General features: G+C 40.5%; 1 protein-coding gene and 1 pseudogene across 1 annotated transcript; one reads left to right on the forward strand and one right to left on the reverse strand.

The window, feature by feature from the left end:
- Positions 1-8,609: 8,609 nt before the first annotated feature.
- Positions 8,610-13,242, reverse strand: PPP1R3C (protein phosphatase 1 regulatory subunit 3C). The gene is made up of 2 exons (XM_043596966.1): positions 13,110-13,242; positions 8,610-11,071 (listed from the first exon to the last, which is right to left on the reverse strand). The coding sequence occupies exons 1-2, from the start codon at positions 13,121-13,123 to the stop codon at positions 10,132-10,134; spliced, it is 954 nt and encodes a 317-aa protein (XP_043452901.1). The 5' UTR covers positions 13,124-13,242; the 3' UTR covers positions 8,610-10,131.
- Positions 13,243-18,384: 5,142 nt separating this feature from the next.
- Positions 18,385-25,221, forward strand: part of LOC122492624 — a 37,411-nt pseudogene continuing 30,574 nt past the window's right edge.

Raw genomic sequence — 25,221 nt, forward strand, 5'->3', positions numbered from 1 at the left:
CAAGGGTGCAACTACCACTGGTGTAGTCCACCTTCAGTTGCACACACTCAAAGCAGAGACAGGGACAGGCCCTGGAGGTGGGCTCAGTTGGGGAAGCAGGGGTCCAGGGGTACCAAAGCATAGTCTAGAAGGAGATACATGTATGGGCTCCAGGTGGTGAGACATCATTTTCCCATGTCCCAAATTAAAACAAGGGCGTTATTTTCTCATGCCCTCTCCACCTTTCCCAATACCCAGTTCATCTCTGTCTGAGTTCCCTTGGCTAAAATTTAATAAAATTTATATATAATAAAGTATATCAAATTTTATATTAAATACATTATTGATTTATTTTATTACTTTAGTATGCTGTTAATTTTAAATATATATTAAATATAAATTTGATATTAAACATGTTAACATAAAGTATGTGTGTGTATGTATATATATGTATGTATGTATGTATGTATGTATGTGTGTGTACATATATATGTAAAAACAAAACCTATTTGTGATGAGAGACCAGACTTTGAAAGTTGGAAAAACAAAAAGAACATTTCAAGGCAGTCTCAACCTTTGAGAAATAAGAGAATCTACCTTCTATCATATCTTAAATCATAGGCATCCAGTGACAACATCCACATCCACCTGCAGCAGGCATTTCAAGTAAACACTTCCGACATAAAGCTCTAAAATCCAAAAACAGTTTTATGACAATGACAGTTGTCATGAAAATAGTTTAAATGTGCACATATATTTTATGTTGTTTACTTCCAGGGTGGCTGCTTTGGGGATTTGTTTCCACTTTTTAAAGTTTCCAGCTAAGAACTTTGATAGAAACTAAATCAAGATTCTGGCTAGATGTTAGGTTTGATTCCACATGACCTAAACAGTCAGAGCTGGAGTGTCAGCTTCCACAATGAAGAGAGTGTATCATAAATCCAGAAAAATGAACATAGGAACAAATAATTTATAGACTATTAGCTAAGGTATATCCAAAGATTGATTTTGAAAGTTGCATCATCCTACGGTGTACATAATTGGACATTTTAATCTGTGTGTGTCTCTGGTTATAGCCATTTTTAGTTACTTTGACTCTGGTCAGCATTATAAATGGCTGGGATAAAATACTTGCTGGAGGGGGTGCCTGGGTGGTTCAGTCAGTTAAGTGTCTGACTCTTGATTTCTGCTCAGGTCACAATCTCATGGTTCATGAGATCGAGCCCTGAGTCAGGCTTCATGTTGATAGTGTGGAGCCTGCTTGGAATTCTCTCTGTCTCCCTCTCTCTCGGCCTCTCTTTCTCTTTCTCTCAAAATAAATGAATAAGCATTAAATATAAATATATATGCTGGAAGACTAGGTATAAGCATGTGACTCACCAGCTCCTCTGACTCAGGGGACCCACACCTGAGCTGTTCATACCTAGATCCATTAACAGAGCATGAGGAGGGCAAATGGGCTGTGCGAACCTGTACCAGCAAATAGCCAAGAGCCCCCACTGGCTATCTTTATATCTGTATCCTTTTGTGATGCGTAGCATCTATACCCTTTGTTGCTATAATGGCAAGTTTCGGGCACAGGTGTGGCCTGATCATTCTTTCCAAGCACGCAGAAAGTAGATAATGATATAATGCAGTTGGAACTGATCCCCAGATGGGAGGGTGCCTTTCTGTACACAAGTTTGACGCACTCTTAGTGTAGGTAAATAAGGGCTGGAAGGCTGTGCTGGGATTCAGCAAGGCAGGGTGATGTATAATTGTAGGTGTAGGCAGCAAGGGGCTTTCACTCCATTTAGAATGTTAGTGGAGGGTAGTTGCCATGTTAAATAGGGTTGCCCTTTCTGTCATCTAGAACCTCAGGTGTAAGCACCAAGAAGCTAGTGAATAGCTGGTCCTGAATAGAAACACCTAAGGATATAGCTTCTATTTTTACTTATGCAGCAGCAATGAGAACACAAAGGAAACATCTACTCAGCTTGATTCAGTCTGGCACCTGGAAAGAAGGTTAGGAAAAACACGTAAAAACGGGCCATTGTCACATATTCAAACCACATCCTAAGATCTGGTAGTACAATGGTTTCAAAACCCAGATGTTCCAAAACAATTTATTATTCTTAAGGGTTACATAGAAAAGAGATCATCCCTACCCCTCCCCCTCAAAAATATTGAAAATAAAAGTTCTGTATAGAATGTGAATGGGAAAATTTCTCTGTGCTTATAGGTACCAATAAAACCTTAAATTTTTTATTCTAATGTATTATTTACTTGTGAGATATATATAATGTATATACAAGAATTTTGCTTAAGGAAAAAAGTGTTAGCAATATTTTTAACTCATCCCCAATTCTCTCCATCTCCACCCCCCCCCCCACCCAGAAGTAACCACTATGCATATTCAGAAATGCGTGGGGTGTTGAACCTTATGTAAATGAATCCTACTCTACCTATTTTCTGTAACCTACTTTTTGCTCAGCTTTATGTCTGAGATTCGTTTGTGTTGGTAGGATTAGCTGCCATTCATTTTTACTTTTGTGCTTTGTATTCCATTGAAATAACAGGATTTATTTATCCAATCTATTGTCAGTGGACATTTGTGTTGGTTTCAGTTTTTGCTTTTACAAATAATACTGTTACAAACATACTTATATTATGTCCTGATATACACACTCAGGAGTTTCTCTGTAGGATATTCACACAGAAGTGGAATTGCTGTGCACCTTCAACTTTGCAGTGCTAGATTGTCTCCCAAGTGGTCATACCAGGTTTATACATTCACCAAGAGGGTATGAGACCCACTGTCTACAAGCTCACCAATGCTTGTTTACAGATGTTTTAACTTTTGCCATTCAGAGGGATATGAAATAGTATCCTCTTTGTAGTTTTCATTTTCATTTCCCTGTTTATTAATGAAGTGGAGAATCTCTTTGTACATTTATTTCCTTTCATGTTTCTTCTTCTGTGAAATATCTATTCAAGTCTTTCTGCCTGTTTTCTATAGGATTTTTTTCTTATTAAGTGTCAAAGTTCTTTATATATTCTGGATACTAGTCCTTTGTCAATTATAGCTTCTCCCAGTTTGTAGCTAATCTTTTCACTTTTTTTATCTTGTCTTTTGATTTAAAAAAAAAATTCTAAATTTTCATGTGGTTAGATTTATCAGGTTTTTTCCTTGTGGTTTGTGTTCCTTTATCTTAGAAATCCTTTCCCATTCCAAAGTCCCAAAAGCCTTCTATATCTTCTTCAAAAAGTTTTAAAAGTTGCCCCTTCGCCCTAATGATTTAAGCCCCTGGTAGTGCTTTTAGAGCAAGGCATGTAGGAGGGTCCTGGTTTCATGCTTCGACATGTTGAAACCATTCATTCCAGCATAAGTTATCATGAAGTCCATTCTCTTCCCACTTAGTACCATTCCCAGCTCTGTCACAAGCCGAGCCTACATCTATATGTGGGCTGATTTCTGGGCATTCTGTCTTGTTCCACTGGAAATTTGTCCATCCCTGAGCTTACACCCCGTTGTATCTGTCACTATAATTTTATAAGACATCTTGATATTTGCTAGACCAAGTCTCCCCCCGCCATCTTCAGGAATTTCTGGACTCTTCCTGGGATTCTTTCTACTTCCACACACATTTTAGAAGCAATTTGTCAAATTCCTTATAAAAAAAAAAAACTATTGATATCTTGTTTTGATTGGCATCGCATAGAATGGTAAACATCTTCATGATATTAAGTGTTCCTAACCATGAATATAGAATAGTTTTTTATTTGTAAATTTCTTTATGGCCTGTCAATATATATTTATAATTTTCTCCATAAACGTCTTGCTGAACTTTTGGCATATTTATTCCAAAGAGTTTTTATATCATTACTGCTATTGTAAAATATCCCCTTTTTTTCAAAAACTACCTTTTCTGCTTATTGCATGTATATAGATAGATATTCAGTTTACTTTTGGGTATTGATCCTTGTATTAGTCATCTCTTGCTGAGTAACAAATTACTCCAAACTTAGTGACTTGAAACCACAAACATTCAGGGCCTTCTGGGTGGCTCAGTGGGCAGAGCATCAAACTCTTGATTTCAGCTCAAGTCATGATCTCCTAGTTCATGAGACTGCATGGGACTCTGCCCTGACAGCGTAGAGCCTGCTTGGGATTCTCTCTCTCCCTCTTTCTGCCCCCCACCCCCTGCAAAATAAATAAATAGTTTTTTTTAACCCACAAACATTTATTATCTCATTATCTCTTTAAGTCAAAAATTCAGAAGCAACTTAGCTGCGCAGTTTTGGCTTAACTTCTTTCATTAGGTTGTAATCAAGATGTCAGCCAGGAGTGCAGTCATCTTGACTGAGACTGGAGGACCCATTTTCAAGCTCACTGACATGGCTCTTGTTAAGAGTCTTCAGTTCCTCACCACATGGGCAACCCCAATAGGGCTGCTCATGACAAGGCAACTGGCTTCCCCTAGTGCAAGTGAATCTGAGAGAGAGAGAGTGCAAAAGACAGCAAGCAAGATGAAAGCCACAGTGTATTTTATAACCTAGTTTTGGAAGTGACATGCTATAATTTCTACTGTATTCTGTTGGTTACACAGAGCAACTCTGGTACACAGCATTGGAGGAGATTACTCAAGGGTATGAATCTCAAAAGGTTGACATCATTGGGGCCATTTTGTAAGCTGTTAAAATTTATATCCAACAACCTTGCTAGTTCTCATATTTATTCTGATAATGTAATAGTAGATTCTTTTGGATTTTCTGTGCAGGCAAATATACTATCTGTAAATGATGATAATTTTCTTTCTTTCCTACCAATCCTGTTTTTATTTCTTTTTTGCTTTACTTCACTGGCTCAGATTTCCAGCACAGAGAGGTGATGACAGAGGACCTTATCTTTTTTTTTTTAATCTTTTTCTTTCTTTTTTTTTTTTGTTTTTTGTTTTGAAATTTATTGTCAAATTGGTTTCCATACAACACCCAGTGCTCATCCCAAAAGGTGCCCTCCTCAATACCCATCACCCACCCTCTCCTCCCTCCCACCCCCCATCAACCCTCAGTTTGTTCTCAGTTTTTAACAGTCTCTTATGCTTTGGCTCTCTCCCACTCTAACCTCTTTTTTTTTTCCTTCCCCTCTCCCATGGGTTTCTGTTAAGTTTCTCAGGATCCACATAAGAGTGAAACCATATGGTATCTGTCTTTCTCTGTATGGCTTATTTCACTTAGCATCACACTCTGCAATTCCATCCATGTTGCTGCAAAGGGCCATATTTCATTCTTTCTCATTGCCACGTAGTACTCCATTGTGTATATAAACCACAATTTCTTTATCCATTCATCAGTTGATGGACATTTAGGCTCTTTCCATAATTTGGCTATTGTTGAGAGTGCTGCTATAAACACTGGGGTACAAGTGTCCCTATGCATCAGTACTCCTGTAACCCTTGGGTAAATTACTAGCAGTGCTACTGCTGGGTCACAGGGTAGGTCTATTTTTAATTTTTTGAGGAACCTCCACACTGTTTTCCAGAGTGCCTGCACCAATTTGCATTCCTACCAACAGTGCAAGAGGGTTCCCGTTTCTCCACATCCGATAGAGGACCTTATCTTAAAAGGAGTTTCAACATTTACCATAGTATGATGTTGCAGGTTTTGTTTTTATTTTTAGTATATATCTTTTTCCAAATTTCCCTTTATTCCTAGTTTCAGGGGTTTTTTTTTTCATGAAGAGTATAAAATCTTATAAACCTTTTTTACATCTATTGAGCTGACTATATATTTTTATTCCCTTAACCTATTTATGTGTCAAATTACAGTAATTGATGTTCTTTTTTTAAATTTATTTATTTTGATAGAGAGAGTGCATGCACATGCACAAGAGGGGGAGGGGCAGAGAGAGAGACAGAAGGAGAGAGAATCCCAAGCAGGCTCCATGCTGTCAGCACGGAGCCCAATGCAGGGCTTGATCCCACGAACCATGAGATCGTCATGATCTGAGCCAAAATCAAAGAGTTGGACACTCAACCAACTGAGCCACCCAGGTGCCCCTAGATGTTCTAATATTAAACCAATCTTTCATTCAAAGAATAAACCCACCTTGATCACAATATATTATTTTATACATTTTATTTATTTTAATAATTTGTCAGTTTTTGTATCTGTCAATAACTAAGATTGCTTTACACTTGTCCTTTCCTATAGTGTCCCCATCAAGTTTCAGTATCAAGGTTATGCTAACTCAGGAATAAGCTGAGGAATATTATCTCTTTTTGATATACTCTAGAATATTTTATATAAAATTAGAAATATTTGATCCTTAAATGTTTGATACAACTTACCTGCCAGAATATCTGGACCAGGTGGTTTTTTTTTTTTTTTGTGAGTAGATTGTAAGCCACCAATTTTGTTTATTTAATTTATTTTTTTAATGTTTGTTTATTTTTAAGAGAAAGGGAGAGGGGCGCCTGGGTGGCGCAGTCGGTTAAGCGTCCGACTTCAGCCAGGTCACGATCTCTCAGTCCGTGAGTTCGAGCCCCGCGTGGGGCTCTGGGCTGCTGGCTCAGAGCCTGGAGCCTGTTTCCGATTCTGTGTCTCCCTCTCTCTCTGCCCCTCCCCCATTCATGCTCTGTCTCTCTCTGTCCCAAAATAAATAAACGTTGAAAAAAAAATCCTTTTAAAAGAGAAAGGGAGAAAGAAACAGAGCATGAGCAGGGGAGGGGCAGAGAGAGAGGAAATACAGAATCCAAAGGAGGCCCCAGGGTCTGAGCTTTTAGCACAGAGCCTGATGTAGGGCTCGAACTCACAAACTGCGAGATCATGACCTGAGCTAAAGTCGGATGCTTAACTGACTAAGCCACCCGGGCATCCCTTAAGCCACCAGTTTTAAATTACTAATCTTAAATGTTTATAGGACTAGTCAGGTTTTCTATTTCTTCTTGAAATAATTTTGATACAACACATTTTTCTAGAAATTCTCCACTTTAAGTTTTCAGAGTTGTTAGCATAAAGTTGTTCATAATGCACTATTATTTATTTATGATATACCTGTAATTATATTTTTTAATTCCCTTTTTTTAGCTTTCTTACTTTTTCTTCATGCATCTTGTCAGAGACCTGTCTTTTTATTGCTTTGTTTATGAACTCCTGTTTGATGAAAATTCTTTGGGGCTTAGGTTAAGGGCATACTTTTACAAAGAGTACTTGTGTTTGCTTCTAGTGAGCACCTGTGGGTACTGCAACCAGGGACCATTTTTAATAAATTTTTGGTTTGAGGTTTTCAAAAGGCAAGGAATGTGAATTCAGATTGCAAATCCATGTGAGGGCCAAATTGTGGTTATGAATTTTAAGAAGAGTTTTTTCCCTCGACCCAGAGATACAGGCATCTCTCCTAGTTGAATTTCTTTGTAAGAAGGGTTGTATTATTTTCTTGGTGAAGTTGTATCCTTTCTTATCCCAGTTATGCTAGATATTCCCTGGGACCACCTCCCAGCTTAATGGGCACTTACCTTCGTTTCTGTCCCCTTAGCAGTTATTGATGTTAAAGACTAATGTTGGTCACCAGGGGATTAAAAAGTGACTTCAGGACAGGTCCAGCTTTGGTACGCATTTACTGTCTGGGGTCCTGCTTTTGCTTTTTATTTAGGGGACAGAGTAGGCCTTTAAGGCCACCCTTCCTTTCTTCTTAGCTCAGCAATGCTTTTAAAATATTATTATTATTATTATATTAAAGTATAATTTAAAAAGTTTCTGTATCATTTTTAGGTGTTTTGTACCAGAGGAGTTTTGAGGGGAGTAATCTCGACTTTAATTTTTACATTTTCAAGGCCATAGTCATCTTGATCATGTTGTACAGGGTATAATTTTGAGCGTGCTATGAAGCACTTTTTTAGGTACTAGAAAAACCCCTAAAATTCTTCCAAAGGGAAGAGGTGAAATATCTTCCTATCTAGGCTAAGATCCTGGTTATAGACAGTGTCAAACAAATTACACCTGTGGTCAGACAACAGCCTGCAGGCCTGTAGTTTACAACTTCTGATGAAAAAGAGGTAATAAAATTCGTTCTTCATAATTGGGCCCTTTCCATAGGTTGGCCATTTGTTTCACCTTAAGTTTAAGATAGCCCATGCAGAATCCTTTCTGGAATTTACACGAGAACTAGAACTACAACTAAGTTTCATAGAAAGGAGCCTAGCCTCTCCTTTTAGTCCAGGGCTGATGCCCACTGTGCCCTCTGTGCAGCTCCAAGCTTTGCCCCTTCAGGAAGGTGCTGGAGCTGATGAGGTAGAAGCCACTCCAGCTCTTCCCACGTGATCTCCTTCCCCATTTTAAAGCTGAGAAGCGGCCACCAAGAGAACCCTGCCCCAGCAGAGTGTGTGTGAAGAGCAGTAAGCACAAATGGGGACAGTCAGGGGGACAGTCACAGCAGCTGAAGTCACTGCCCCTGGACCCTAGCCCTAGTGGTCAGGTGGTAGAAAGTGACCTTACTATTGAGTCTGGAACCATGTGAATACCTTCAGGTGAATCCAGTACCCGTTCCAAACTATCTTTGCTCAGTTGTTCTAACACAAAACAGGAGAATCTCAGTTGAAGGTTTCTTATTTGACTAGCTGTGACTTTGAGAGAGAAAACATACTCAGATCTTGTATCAAACATTTTTATTCTTCAAGTGAGAAGTTCACAAAGGATAGCTCTAGGAGAGTGAAATATTTAGAGTAGAAAAGTTGTGGGTGCTAGCCAAACCTCAAATACTGTCACGGCAGAATTATTCCAATAGTACTTTTCCAGCATGGCAGATCAGGTGTTAAAATTAACTGCATTCTCTGAATACCTCTCAATGGACGTGCCCGATGACAGAAGCAAACATTCAAGGACTACTGTTCTTAGGATCTTACAGAGTGGATTTATGCACACCCCAAACAAGTATATTACAACACATCCAAACAATCCACATCCATTAAAAAAAGTTTTTTTTTTTACTTCAAAGAAATTGGTAGAAAGACTTAAAACAACAAGACAAATATAGGCAAGAAATACATTGCTACTTGCATGTGTAAGGTACTGGATTCTTGAATTGAGAATCAACGTCAGTCCTCATTTCCAACATCACATCGAAAAAGTGTGGCAGAAAAATGAGTCACCTTCAATATGAAGGATGCGAGTTGTATACTGACGACACTCCCAAAGATACGACAGTATTGCGAAAGGGAGGCCAGTATACAGAGTGGACTTTCTCACAAAGTCAAACACTCAAGAGTTATCAGATGACCCTTCAGATGTTTGGGAACAGCACAATATTCTGGCTTCATCAAGGCACTTGCAAAGAGCTGTCCTTGACACGACAGAATCCCCACAAGGTGTTAACCATTGATGATGGTGTGGGGTTTTGGTCAGGCAGCATTTTGTACTGAGAATCTGAGCGTGATGCCTTGGTCACAAACAAGATCACTCATAACATGAGGACTGCAAGGCCAGATTCGCTTAAACTTTCCCCAAATCATGCTTTCTTACAAATCATGTTTGAAAAGAAAGACTTCATTTAAAATCTTGATTCTCCCGAGTTATAATTCATTCACCTTTCTCCAATACCACCCAACACCCCTAAAGTTTGTTTGGTTTTTCTCCGCAAGAATACAGAAGATGGAATCTCTCCTCCACCTCTACACATTATTTCCTTAGGAGAGAACTGTAAAACCAACTTAAAAATACAAAGTAACCTTACATTTTTCTCACCAACAGCAAAATACCAGACCTCCCGCTCCTCCTCTGATGAGCTGCAGAGCCCTTTGTGTGCACTTTTTAGACATTCCTCATACCATTAACACAGCTTCCCATCACCATCAGCTGTCCTTTCTCAACCTTTCCTTGCCCAACATGAAAGCTAGTGAATTGAGAGGGAAGGAGAAAGGGCATTGGAACAGTATTGCTTTTACAAAAATAGGGTTCCGGCCTGTTACTTGATCCTCCAAAGCAAAATTGGGCAGTATCATCGTAGAGACCCCAACACTAAATTCTCAAGTGGCTATCTTTTTGTAGCCAGGTCTCGGAAGCTCAAAACTAAACCTACTGAAGGAAAGTAGCCAAGACTTCCTAATATTGAGCAATATAGACCTAGAATTACATGGGAAATATACCAGGTCAGAGCCAGTCACCAAGGTTACTTAATCATCGGTAAGAGGCCAAGTTCTCCATTCTCCCCCAGCTCTGCCATTCTGGGAAGAGCCCACTGGCCAGCCTCGGACTGCCAAAAATGGATGACTCGGACTCAGTCTTGGGGGGCACCTGGTGGAATGCACAGTCCTGAGGTGCCATCTGTGTCTGCACTCCGTCAGGTTTCCATTGCACATGGACAATTCTGTAATTCTGACCCTCGTTGTTGTCCCAGAAGACCTGCCCATTAGCATGGTAAGAAATGCAGAACTCAATTTTCTCCTCAGTTGGAATGATGGAGGGTAAGTCAATGGCAAATGAGAAGGTGTCACTATCTGAGCCACCATACACATTTTTCATGTAGACACAGTCCACATCAGTGTAGCTCTTCCAGGTATCAAAAGTGATACGAATCTGAACCTTCTTCTCAAAGCTCATGTTTTTCACTTTCACAGTTCCAGCCACTGTTCGCTCTTGCAAAGAGCAGTTCTCCAGACAGACAAAATTCTTCTGAAAGTGGTTCCGAAAACTTAAGTAATCCGTTGAAGGCTGGGGGAAATCTAAAATCAAGTTCTTCTCCTCATGGAGTTTTAAGCCAGAGGAGATATCATTAAGGTCCAAGAGATCAAACTGAAGATCCCACTCTGGTTCCTCTGGGAGGTCCGAGAAGACGTGGATGGCGGTGAGAGAGAGCCCCTTGGAGTCAGCAAACACAACCCGCTTCTTGGCTTGCTCGTGTGAACGCTTCCACTCATTCTGTGATTTGGCTTCCTGTTTTATATTGAGACACGGTTTCAGAGGCTTTAATTTGTTCACAAAATTTCTTCTCTGGAGGTCATCATAAGGGCCCAGGAAACTCTTCAGGGGTGGCGAATGAGCCAAGCAGAGCCTCATGGCCACATCCACTGGCATGACTGAACTTGTCAAAGGCCGTGGATCTAAAACCTGGATCATTCTGGAATACAAAAAGAAGAGGGGTTATCACCTGGATCTGGAATGCTCTTCCCTGGTCTCAAGTATGTGTGTGTGTGTGTGTGTGTGTGTGTGTGTGTGTGTGTGTGAATACTGTTTCTGTATTGACTAAACTATACCAGCACTGTAAATACCAGGGATGTGCTATCATATGTAGTAAAAGAAAAACAGTATTAGACGATCAGATTTGCATCCCATGTTTGGCTGTGCCCTTGACTGACTACAAGGCCATGGGTTAACTGCTTAAAACACTTGAGGGTCTCAGTATCCCCATTTGAGAAATAAAAGGGCTGGATATGATAATCTCTAATACAGCTCTCAGGACCATTTTCTCTGTTCTGAGCCAATGGTTCTCAAACCTGTCTAGTCACAATGGCCTAGAGAGTTGGTTTTCTTTCTTTTTCTTTAATGTCAATTCCTGGGACTTATAGCCACTTGAGGCAGAACCCATCCACAGGGAGGGTAGATATTCTTAAAGCTTCCCAGGTGATTCTAATGACCATACAGGTTCCAGAACCATGGTTCCAGACTCTCTGCTCCCTCTGGCTGCTCTGCTGATTTTGCTGTTAAATTGATTACACTTCTCTGGAAGGGTAATCCCCTTGAAAAGAAAAAAAATTGCCATAAAATTCTCATGGAACAGTTTTGAAAGTGACAAGGCTGGAAAGAATGAAGTCAGAGGATTATCTGTGCACTTTGTCACGTTCTCCCTCATTATTCACAAGTAAACTGAAATGCAAGTCAGCAATTCATGCACTTAAAGAAGTGCATATCCCATAATCTATATTTCATATGGAGATATTCATGACAAATCCACATTTAGGTGGAAAAAACTGAAAATTGGACTTTTTAATGTATATTATATATATGAACTTATAAAAAACTTAATAGGAAATACACCGAAAAGTTACTTATCTCTGGGCAGTAGGATCATTGGTAATCTATTTTCGCCTTTGTACTTTTTTGGTGTTTTCTAGTGTTTTGCAATGGATATTTATAACTAGCAAGATAGTGAAGCTATTTAAAAATTTAAACATAACTATGCTCAGCAATATTAAATTAAGAAGTGCCCATCAAGTTTTTTCCTGGCCTTTCGCCCTCCGTACATATTGCCAAGCTTATGGATTCCCCGCCCCCCATCCTTACAGGTAGGAGGCTTGTGTGTACCGTACATGACATTTCTCAATCTGGCTTCAATAACTCTTCACAGTAGCTCTAAGCACATAGGCAAATGGTCATTAACACAAAATGGGTAATAAAAGAACATTCACAGAATTTATTAGTCCTGGGATTTTTCTGGAAGGCCTACAAACTTAGAACAAACAAATCTAAGCTAAAGCTATATTTGCGAGTCTAATAATAGTTAACAGCAGGATTTTGGGAGAAGTCTTCTGCTAAGTGAGTTATGTCTGGAGGAGCTATTTAAAGTAGTTTTGTGGAAGGTTTTTTGTCTTGTAGTTTTGTTTTGTATTTTCACTTTTTGCACTTATAGAAAGACAGTTTTAGGATTTGGCAGTTTCCCTGGAATTTCAAGTCCTGGCCAAGAGTTAAAAACTCATCATTTGCTCAAACTCCACAAGGCTGAGTTTACTACGGCAAACCGTGATAAGAAGGGTGGAGAAGGGCGAATGAAGGCAAAACATCCTACTGCAGTTCTCCCCCCAGGCTCAGCTACCCAACCAACATCGTCAAGGTACTGTTCCCACAAGCTGCCCCAGTGCTTTGGGACGTTTGGGACGTTTGGGATAACAGTCGGAATCCAAAAGGGAATCAGAACCACAGCAGACTCACGTTAAGAGATTCTGTTTGGGGGTGCTTACTACCAAAATGAGCTTTGCCTAAGAAGCACCGAGCACATCTCCACACCTGCGAGGCTTCCCTGGGACCACAGTCAACTCAGCCAGCTAGCCATCCTCCGAGGGTCTCCACTTGCAGTGATGCCCGAAGGACGACGCAGCCCAGCCTCCCTGCACCCGTGCGCTCCCCTCTGCTCTGAGGCGGGGAGTCTGCAATGAACCTACCTGGTGCAGCTCATTAGGCAGAGAGGCGGCGGCGGACCGTGAAAGCCGGCTCTCCGCTGCCCGCGCAAGTTCGGACCCCGCTCGCAGGCCGTCCCAGTGCCGGCGGTAGCTCCGGCCGATTGCGGCTGCGGCGCGGGAGTGGCCGCTTATCTGCCCCGGACCACGTGAACCAGTCCCTCGCACCAATCACCGGGCGGCTGGCCCCGCGCCGCGACCAACCAGCACCCGGCTAGGGCGCGAGCCCTCGCCCAGGGAACGTGACCGCAGTGGCGCGTGGGGGAGTGCTCGGGGACTCGGCCAGCAGCTGGACCGAGCCCCGTAATGCGAACCCTGGGAGAGGGGGGCGTAGAGGCCGCACCGGGAAGCACGTAGCGGGTGCAAGCCAGGGAGGAGAGCAGCAAACCTCTCCCGGGCTGGGCGCCAGCTCGGCGGGACTGCAGGCAAGGGGATGCCTTTTTCGTCCTGAGGCGTCTGTGCACAGTTAAACCCCAGCACGCAGAGTTGTGGCTCCTTCCAAATGTATATAATACTAGAAATGTTTATATTGTTCACTGCTTGGCGCATCCACTCATTTTCTCCCTCACCTTTAGCCAAAGCAATCAGAGGTTGGCTGCATGTTTTTTTAATTAGGGAAAATCTAAAAATGCACCACAGAGTGGACTAAGGCTGCTAGGAATTACCAACTTCTCTAAACAAACGTTAATAAAGCACGCTAGACCCTTAGAACGGTGGCGTGGCATTTAATTAAAAGGCACTTTGTATTTAGATCTATTCTTCAGTTTTTCTCCCTGGACGAGAAAACTAAAGCCTGAAATGAAATGGTCTTTTTTCCTCATGTGGTGAGTCCGCCACAGAGCCAGTGTTCGATTCAAATCCCTCAACTCAGTTCTGACGTCCTTTGGCAGTGAGGTGGAAACCAAAATGTTAAAATATCACCCTGTAAATTTAATGACTCTCCCGAACCAGTTACTTTGTTTAGTTTGGGGAGTTTTTAGACCATCAGTTACAACCATAAAATTAAATTTCTAAGTCGAGTAGAAATTATTTTTATAAAACCCACATCCTAGCTCTCCTCTATTAACTTTGATATACACTAGTCAATTAAAATGTACAGAATGTACAATGTACAATGTAAAAAAATCCCTGTGTCTTTCAAATTACTGTGAAACACTGGAATTGTTAAAATAGTTACTAAAGAGAAAGACACCCATGCTGAGTATCACCAGGAAGGTACTTAAAGCTTGGGTCTGAATTTAAGAAGGAAACACCCAACTAGTAGCAGATCTTCTAGCCCCTCAACTGAACCAAAACTGGCTGAAGGTGGCATAGTCCTTGGGTTTGACACTTACAAGCTACGTGAATCTCGGCAAGTTCCAGCCTCACCTTCCTCACGGTTCAAGGAGAGATAATGAAATTGTTCCAAGGGTCACATAAGACTGTGCTGATGAGAAAACTCAGCAGTGTCCAGTGCGTGTGTTCAACCCCTGGTAGTTCTCAAATCAGTACCCTCTCCCTCAGTTTTAGTTTTTATTCCATTGCCACAGGTGGCCAGTGCCTGAGCTCTTATATATTAATCAATAGCTCCTGCTTGTTGGGCCTGTACTAGGTGCCAAACACTCGTCTTAAGTGTTCCATGTGTCTTAGCTATTCATCTCCCAGAACAGCCCTAAATGGTGTGTTATTAATCCCATTTGAGAGATAAGGAAACTGAGGCACTGAGAGGTCAAGAAATCTACCCAGGATCTCATAAATAAGGCTGGGATTAGAACCTGACTGATGCCAGGGCAACAACCATTGCACCAGAGTGACTTCCTTTAATTCCCCATCAACAGTTAGAATGATGGGAGTGGAAGGTGCCTTAGGTATCACTGGCTTCAGTCTGTTTTTCTTTTCTTTTTCCAAAGTCTTCCTCTCCCCCCTCCCACCCCCATCCCACAGAGGAAGAATCTAAAACTCAGAGAAGCTGAGCTGTTTGCCAGGGACTGGTTAGGTCAGAGCCCAAACAGGAACATGGGCAGAGTTTGTGCCTCTACTCACGATGAATACGTTGAACTAAAAAAGTGGGTATTGCCAATTAAAGTTATGGAGAAATATAAAATAATGACTGTATTGTGATCCCATTTTAGAGGGAAAATGTGCCTGCATAGAAAATAGAATATGTTCTACCCAAATGTTAACAGTGCTTATTTTTGGATGGTCAGATTATGAGTAATTAAAATTTTCTTGGGGCATCTGGGTGGCTCAGTCGGTTAAGTGTCCAGCTTCGGCTCAAGTCATGATCTCGCGGTTCATGGGTTCAAGCCCCGCATCGGGCTCTGTGCTGTCAGCTCAGAGCCCGGAGCCTGCTTTGGATTCTGTCTCTCTGTTTCTCTGTCTCTCTGTCTCTCTGTCTCTCTCGCTCTCTGCCCCTCCCCCACTTGCACTCTGTCTCTCTCAAAAATAGATAAACATTAAAAAAATAAAATCAATAAAATTTTCTTTGTAATTTTGCTTCTTCGTATCTTTAAATTTTTCTACCATGAACAAGGACTTTTTCTATAACCAAGAAATCATTCTTAAAGGACTTTAAAACTTCCACATTCAACTAACCTATATAGCCTACCTACTAGGTCCCAAGAACCGTGTTGGAGGCTTTCACATGCTTATGCCATTTACTCACACGGTCCTTTTGAGTTTATGCTTGTTTCCATTCATGCTGCCTTCTCTCCTGCCCCCTGGTGCTGACTCATGCCATGAAATCCGCCTCTCTGAACTCCTTAAAATAGAAATCAGGAAAACAGGCTTTCTCCAAAGAGGAGTCAAAACTCAGTAAGCCTCTAAACTGGATTCAGCTCACACCCCACTTTGCAAACATCCCTGTAAGAGAACAATCCGGGTGCAGGTGTGAAGGTGCAATTGTTGTTGCCGACAGTAACAGTAATTAAAGAAACAGTCGTTAAAATGGTTAAAGAAAGTGCAAGACACCACCTCAGGCATGTGTGGTATCGCAGGTGAGGTGAAGAAGAAGGGAACAAATAAGACAGGATGCACTTGGCCTCTCTAATCTGTTGGGAAGAAGGATATAAAGTAAAAAGACCAGTAACCAGGTTGGCTAAGTGGAAAATGGGTCATATGAACATTATATACATTTGTTGTATGTACATTAGGATTTGAGAGAAAGGAGTGGCCTTTAGAGGCCAGGATGTGTATGGTTGACTGCAGGGAGAATAATTTGGCTAGAAGTGTGCATTCTAGCTGGAGGGTACACTGGGGGACGGGTCAAAGGAAAGAGAACCTTAACTGTTAAAATAAAAGAAAATCTCCTGGACTGTCTTGAAGAAAATTAGAGATGTGAGTGCAAAGCAATTAAATGAGCAAATAATGAAATAACAATCTAAGTGTAAAGGAGAAATCATTCCTTGTGTTGATGGTGACGTCTCCAGATTGCTTCAGGTTCTCCATATTCATTGAAGGATTAGAGCGAAGAAAACATGTCAGAAAGGACCTATGGGGGGGGGGACTTAAAGTCACTACTGAAGAGCATTTTGAATATGAATATTATGGAAGATGGGCGGGGGGATGAGTGGTACCGAGGAAGGATAGAAACTAGCCAAAATGTACTAAGTAGGAAATGTCAGCATAAGAAACCTCAAAATGAGAAGGAATATTCTGGGGGAAAAAAGATAATAATGACATACTAGCCCTAGTAGCAAAAAATGTATTATAAATTTAGTGTTTTTCAAATTTGGTATTGGTGCATGAATGAAGAATCCAATCAAAATAGGGGTGCTGAGTGGCTCAGTCAGTTGAGCGTCTGACTCTTGGTTTCAGCTGAACTCATGGTTTGTGGGTTTGAGCCCAGCATAGGGCTCTGTGCTGGCAGTGCGGATCGTGCTTGGGATTCTCTTTTTCTCCTTCTCTTTCCTCTCTCTCTCTGCCTTCATGTGTTCTCTTTCTCTCTCTTTCTCTCTCCTTCTCTCTCTCTTTCTCGCTCTCAAATACATAAATAAATAAGCTTAAAAAAAAAGAATCCGATCAAAATAAAGGGCATACAAATCAGAAAGGAAGAAATAAAATTGTACCTATTTGCAGATGACATGATGGTATATGTAGAAAGCCCCAAAGACTTCACCAAAAAAACCCCGTTAGAACTAATGAATGAATTCAGTAAAGTTGCAGGGGACAAAATCAATATGCAAAAATCTGTTGCATTTCTACACAATAACAGTAAGCTAACAATAATAACAAACTACCAGAAAGAGAAATTAAGAAAGTGTTCCCATTTATAATTGTATCAAAGAGAATAAGATACCTAAGAATAACTTTATCCAGAGAGATGAAAGAGCTGTACCGTGAAAACGGTAAGACACTAATGAAAGACACTGAAGAAGACGCCAAAAAATGGAAAGATATTCCATGCTCATGGATTGGAAGAACTCCTTTCATTAAAATGTTCATACTACCCAAAGCAACCTACAGATTCAATACAACCCCTATCAAAATTCCAATGGCATTTTTCACAGAAACAGGACAATCCTAAAATTAGTGTTGAACCGCAAAAAAACAGCAAATAGGCAAAGTAATCTTGAGAAAGAACAAAGGTGGAGCCATCACACTCCCTGATTCCAAACTACATTACAATCTAGTAATTAAAACAGTATGGTACTGGCATAAAAACAGGCACATGGATCAATGGAACAGAATAGAGAGACGAGACATAAACCTACATATATATGGTCAATTAATTTATGACAAAGAAGCCAAGAATACACAATGGGGAAAGGACAGTGTCTACAGTAAATAGTGCTGGGAAAACTGGACGGCTGCATATAAAAGGATGAACTGGACCACCTTCTTATACCATGTACAAAAATTAACTCAAAATGGATTGAAGACTTGAATATAAGACCTGAAACCATAAAACTTCTAGAAGAAAAGATAGTAATCCTCTTGACCTCAGTCTTGGAAATAATTTTTGGTTTGGGATTTGACACAAAAGCAAAGGCAACAAAAGCAAAAATAAACCAGTGAGACTACACCAACCTAAAAAGGTTCTGCACAGCAAAGGAAATGAATGACATGAAATGAGAAGGCAGCCTACCTAATGAGAGAAAATATTTGCAAATATGATGTGTATCTGATAATGGGTTAATATTCAAAATATATACAGAACTCTGACAACTCAATAAAAGTAAAAAAACAAAATAACAACAGCGAAATACTCTAAAAAATGGGCTGAGAATCTGAATGGACATTTTTTCAAAGAAGATGTCTGAATGGCCAAAAGGTACACAAAATGGTGCTCAACATCATCAGGGAAATGCAAATCAAAACCACAAGCAGCAGCTCATACCTGCTGGTGAGGATGTGGAGAAAAGAGAACTCTGTGCGTTGTTGGTGGGAATGAGAATTGGTGCAGCCACTATGGAAAACAGTGTGGAAGTTCCTCAAGAAGTTAAAAATAGAACTACCATATAATTTGGCGATTCTACTTCCAAGTATTTATCTGAAGAAAATGAAAAGACTAACTCAAAAAGATATCTGCACCCTCAAGTTCATTGCGGCAGTGTTCACAATAGCCAAGATAAGGGAACAACCAAAGTGCAGATGAATAAAGATGGATTAATAAATTATTTCACATGCACACACACACACACACACACACACACACAGTGGAATATTATTCAACCATAAAAAGAATGAAATCCAGTCATTTGTGGCAATGTGGAGGGACCTTGAGGGTGTTATGTTAAGTGAAATAAGTCCATAAGTCAGACAGAGAAAGACAAATACTGGATGATCTTGCTTTTATGTGGAATCAAAAAAAAAAAAAGTGGAGCTCATAGATTCAAAGAACAAATTGGTGGTTACCAAAGGTGAAGAGTGGGGGATGGGAGAAATTGATGAAGGGTGTCAAGAGGTACAAGCTTCCAGTTATAGAAATAAGTCATGGAGATGTAATGTACAGCATGGTAACTATAGTTAAGAATACTACATTGTATATTTGAAAGTTGCTGAAAGTAAATCTTAAAAGTTCTCATCAGAAGAAAAAACTTGTAACTATGTGTGGTGGTGGATATTAACTAGACTTACTGTGGTCATTTTACAATATATACAAATATCAAATCATTATATTGTGCACCTGAAACTAATATAATGTTACATGTCAATTATGCATCAATAAAAAAATCAAAAGTAAATAATCATTTGGCACATGGCAAAAAAGAATCAGGTCAGTGAGATTAAAGAGTCCATAAACGGACCTACTTAACATATGTTACAGGTGGGCATGTCTAATAAAAGGAGGGGAAGAATTGATTGTTCAATAACTGGGCAGCTAGCTGCCCATTTTGGAGGGGGTGGGAATGGAAGGACATGTACAAGAAATTGTTTTTAGTTCATGCCCCTGTGGAAGGGGACTTCATAGTAACGTGCACAAATAAGGCAGTTCCAAAGGAAATTCTGTAAGGGGACTACCAGCCTGATTCAGCTTGCTCTGGGCACTGTCATTTTTGTGACTTGGAGAATTTTCTTTTTAACTCGGGGCTTATAGGAAAGCCCTGGGGCAAGGACTGAATCTACTCATGAAGAGAACATTGATACACTGTATACTCCTAAGTTCTGTTCTTCCCTGTATCCACTTCCTCCTTTCTAAAAAGCTAGAGGGGTGCCTGGGTGGCTCATTCGGTTAAGCATCTGACTCTTGATTTCGACTTAAGTCATTATCTCACGGTTCATGAGATTGAGCCCCACATCGAGCTCTGTGCTGACAACTCTGAGCTGGCTTGGGACTCTCTCTGTCCCTCTCTCTCTGCCCATCCCCCATGTGCATGAATGCTCTCTCACTCTCTCAAATAAACACTTTTTAAAATAAAAAAAAAAAAAAAAGCTGGATAAGTCCCTCTGTGGACATGGCTGACTGGGTTCATCTATGCTGGGTGGGTCTGATGCTCTGTTTTCATTGCTCTGTTTGGGCTGGGGTGTGCAACCTTCTGTTTCAGTCCCATATTTTGCTAAATCTTAACATTCTGAATCATTGTGACTCTGCATCTTGATTCTTTGCTTGCAAACTCAAAAAGCCCATGGGATGCAGCAGCTCTCTGTCTAACCACAATTTATTCACCAGGCTCATTTTGTCTAGAGACAGATATTTTTCTGCTCTGTCATCTAGTGTCTGGATTCAGCTATGAACTATGGTTATTGGAGTTTTAAAGTACTTTTGGCAGAAGTAATCCAAACTGAAAACAGATCCCTGATTTATAACATACCACAATACTTCCTTTCTTATATGTTAAATTAAATATCTCTTGCCATCTACTCCCTGACATACACACAAACACATCACATCACCCCACCCCACCCCACTCTGGATATAATTCTTAATGACTACTAGCTTCAAGGGATATTCAAAACTCTATACCCTTTTTTAGAATTGTTAAATGTTTTTATTTACTTGGGGGGGGGGTGTGCAGAGAGAGAGGGAGACACAGAATCCAAAGCAGGCTCCAGGCTCTGAGCTGTCAGCACAGAGCCTAACATGGGGCTCAAACCCAAGAACCACGAGATCATGACCTGAGCCAAAGTTGGACGCTTAACCGACTGAGGCTCCCAGGCGCCTCTATTCCCTTTTTTAACTAGAATGCTGTAGCATCTCCCCTACCCATGTATAGTCAAAGCAGATTTGGCCCAAGCTATGGCTTTGCATCTATCAGAGAATTATTTCTGTTTAGCTGCTATATGCCTAGGAAGTGGTGAAAAGTTCCAACTGTGGGGTGGGCGGCAGTTGGGAGAGAGTGAACAATTTCCCAGATCCTACTGAGTCAACTGTTCTCATCAGAGCTTTCATAGGTCATCTGAAGCGTAGTAAGTCCTCTAGAATGGCAGCCGCAACCTTGAAAGCATGTTTCAAAGCCCACTTCCTCCAAGCCTTATTTAATCTATTAGTAAGATATTAATTTTTTTTAATGAACAACTGTTAAACTGTTAAGTCACTTGGTAAAATCAGAAGTTATTTGAGACCACCAAGAGGAAGACAAAATATTCCAAAATTCCTTCATTTTTCCTATCAAAAAACCCTCTCCTGTCGTGGAAAGTGAGAATGTTGAGAAAAAAGCATCAGGTCTTGCTTTCTTGTACACACTGAGCTTTCATTGTTACCGAGTTTTGGAGCTCAATTAGTGATTAAAAGAGGTTTTTTTTTCTTTCTGAAGAAAGGATTAAAGAAATAACATTATAAGAATAAATCATGTATCCAGCATTATTAGGTCCTTTCCTATATTTTATGACAATCACTGGCTATAATATTGTTATAGTATAATTCTTCTTTTAAGTCGATTACTATTAGAGCAGAGGCCTACTGCTTAAAACAGGACAGTGACTAAGCATCATTTTCTCTTGTCTTACGTCCATCCTGTCTTACCCTCAAATCCAAAATTTTGATGGTATTTATGGAAGTAGTCCTCTCTGTGGCTAATATTGAAAGAGGTTCTTATTTTGCAGACTACAAACAGAAGTGCAAGATTTGATTGCAAAGATCACAGTGGCACTTCTTGAGCAAAAACGTTTACGTGTGATTAGTCCTTTAACTTTATAAAGGCCTCATATATTTTATTTCATTTAATTCTCATTAAAACCTTATTCCATCTTACAGATGGGGAAACTGAGACTCACTAAGGCTGAATAATGATAGCAGGGTTTGAAACTATTAAGTAATGGGATTTAAGCTTCGATGCCAAGACCTAACCTCATGTGCCAACACCTCATCTGAGTAATTAGCTGGTTTGTTCACAGACATTAAACTAGGATCTGAACTTGAGTGCTCTGTTGGGACACTTCTGTCTTCCTCACTCCCGTATTGCGTCCCTCACCAAATCCTGCCTGCTTTTGCCTTCTCAGTATGTCTCAAAATCCAAGTCCTCTTCTCCATCCTTTGGCCATTCACCCTCTCTCGCTTGGCTTGTCATAAGAGCCTTCTGACGGGCCTTTCCCACCCTATACTGTCACTCAGACACATTCTTCTCACCTCCAACAGTGTATCTAAAATGAAGCTTCGATCACAAAATCCTACAATAGCTTCCTATAATCTAAATCTACCAAAATAAACAAACTCCTGATGTTCCCAGACCCCATTTGTCATTCCCTAACCCTCTATGTGCTCTTACACTGTCCCTCTGCCTGGGTGCTCCCTGCACTCACCTGTGCTAGACTAATGTTCTCTTCCTCTTTTGAGGTTCAGTCAGATGTCATTTCCCAGCAGTACCTCCCATGCCCTCCTCTCCAGACTGCTTCATGGAACTACTTCTGTGTTTTTTTAAGACCCTGGGATTATCTTCATCATTTCACTCACTATCTTATTTTATAAAAATCTGGCTGGCTGGTTGGTTTTGTTTTTATTCTGCAATATCCTAGGGAAAGAGATCTCTGAATTATCTGTATTATTTTGACGGCGTTTTATTTTTTAAGTAATAATTATTACCCTTAGAATATTAACAGTTCTGTTGTGTAAAAATCAAAAAGAGAAAATAGGCTTTCATTCTTTTAAAAAGTATAGTGGAATGATGACATTTTTCAATTTCTGTTTTATTCCTCTAAGATGATAAATGTTGCCTATCACAAATAAGTCTATAGAAGACTGAGGAAGAATTATCTGATGGGAACGCTCGTGGTTATTTTGAGATGGAAAACAGTTCCAGATCTCACAGTTTGTTTGTTTTTTTTTTTCAAAAGAGGAATATTTGCTTAGGGAAGGAACATCAGGGGAGATTTTAAAAGATAAGAAAGGTTGAACACCATAGAAAAATATCTGAAAAAGCTGACATAGTTTTTTTTCTTTTTTCTTTTGCTTGTAATTAATTTTCTTCTTTTTTAATTTATTTATATTGAGATACAATTGACATAAAATGTCAATTGTGTAAGTGTAAGGTACACAGTTCATGTATTGCAATATGATTACTAGGTAGCATTAGGTAACACATCCCATCACATCACTTAATTGTCATTTGTTCTTGCGGTGGAAACGATTAAAATCTCATCTCGGTAACATAAAAATCTGTTTTGCATTTGTCTCCTCTGCTAGATTGTAAGCTCCTGGAGGGCAAGGACAACATCGTATTCATCTGTGTATCTCCAGGACTCGGCACCTAGCACTAACAACACATGCCCATTGGGTAGATTGGATGTGTTAATTAAGAAAAATGGTTGTTGGGGCGCCTGGGTGGCGCAGTCGGTTAAGCGTCCGACTTTAGCCAGGTCACGATCTCGCCCTCCGTGAGTTCGAGCCCCGCGTCAGGCTCTGGGCTGATGGCTCAGAGCCTGGAGCTTGTTTCCGATTCTGTGTCTCCCTCTCTCTCTGCCCCTCCCCCGTTCATGCTCTGTCTCTCTCTGTCCCAAAAAAAATAAATAAATGTTGAAAAAAAAAATTAAAAAAAAAAAGAAAAATGGTTGTTGCCTTCAGAATCCTCCACAAAACAGAAAACATAAGAAGATAACATTGAAATGATGTGAATTTGGCAAATAGGCAGGTGGCAAGAATATGAATTGTCAAAAAAAGAGTCTAGCGAGGAGCACTGACAAAAATACCAAAAGAAGATAGTGTACCATTAAGTTGGCACTCAGAGGGAAAAGGTATTTCAAAAGTACCACAGAGCAGTGCCAACAAAACCACCTAATGTCCCGGTCTTAGGAGCCTCCACAAAAGTACACATTGTCCTGGGACATGGCAGATTGGTTTTCAGATCACAAGTCAGGCATCAGGACCAGGACAGACGTAGACTTGAGTTTTTTAAGGCAGTAACTCCTCAGGGATTCTTTTAATACCTGTAAAACCATTTGTCATCCTTTGAATCTCTTGCTACTTCTGGCTGTTGTCCAGCTTGCCCTTTTCTTTGCAGGACTTCAAATGTCTCCTTCCTCCTTTGCCTTCCAGTGTCTCCTGCTTTTGTCCTTCACTGTGTTACTTATATAAAATTACCATTGACTTTAAAACCTCCTGGAAAATTCTGCTGACTATCGGACTCCCCTAATTGTGGGAAGTACATAGGTCACGCAAGTCTCTGCCTTCATGTGCCACATTCTCTGTTTGTTCTCGCCATTTCCCCTGCCCAGAAGCCCTTCACCTGATCAAACCTTATCCGTCCTTCAAGGTCCAGCTCAGATGTCCAGTGTTAAATTTCTCCCAGCCCTAGAGACAGAACAGAATTCCTTATTCTCTGCTCTGTGTTCCAGAGAGGAATTGTTTAGACAGCTAGAATAGCTTTTGAAACACTGTTATTTATTTGTTTATGTTACTTTTTTCCCTAATAGACTGTGAACTGCTGAGGGCAGGTACCAAATGTTACCCATCTTTGTATCCCTTGCACTTACCAATGCCTAGAACATTGTAGACACTCCAAAGATATTTGTTGAAATATCCTGTAGTCTTATGGGCCCATTAAGGTGTCAGGTTCACACCTAAAATCAGCAAGACCTGTTCTGATCGAAGTTGGGTGACACGCAAAGAGAAATTTGAAGACTGAACAATGTTGGTATTTACTATTCAGTTATTCAACAAGTATTTACTGGGCTACTATGGAGTTCACTGTACTCAGGACTGAAGATACTATAATAATAATAAAAAAAAAGACCAACTGGGTCCTATGTTCTCAATCTAACAGAACAACTATTACTAAGCAAATAATTGTATAATTAATCATGATGCAATTTTAATATGCATATCAAAAGATAACTAAAGGGTGCTATGAGAGCATGTGACAGAGGGAGATGACCTACCCTGGGGTAAGTCAAGGGAAGATTCTTCTGTGGGTAGCTGATACTCAGGCTGAGAGCAGAGGGAAGAGCAGGCATTGGCTAGGTGAAGGGGCGGGCCTGAGGAGACAGAAGGAAACAGCATATAAGGTACAAGGTACCTTAGAAAAAATATAAGAGCCCTCCAGATGCACTTGCCACACTCTTGTAACCAACTTTTTTGCCTGGGAAAGCTCACCTGTATGGACTGCACCAATGGGCTTCCATGTCCTCTGACTTTTGGTTGGGTTTGGTCAACAAGAGGCACTAAAAGGAAAGCAGAGGGTTTGAGGAGAATGAATCAAAGTATTTATTCCCCAGCTTCCACCCTGGCAGGTGGCTGTGGTTGGTT

Source organism: Prionailurus bengalensis, chromosome D2 (assembly GCF_016509475.1).
Source record: "Prionailurus bengalensis isolate Pbe53 chromosome D2, Fcat_Pben_1.1_paternal_pri, whole genome shotgun sequence".
Classification (NCBI taxonomy): Eukaryota; Metazoa; Chordata; class Mammalia; order Carnivora; family Felidae; genus Prionailurus; species Prionailurus bengalensis.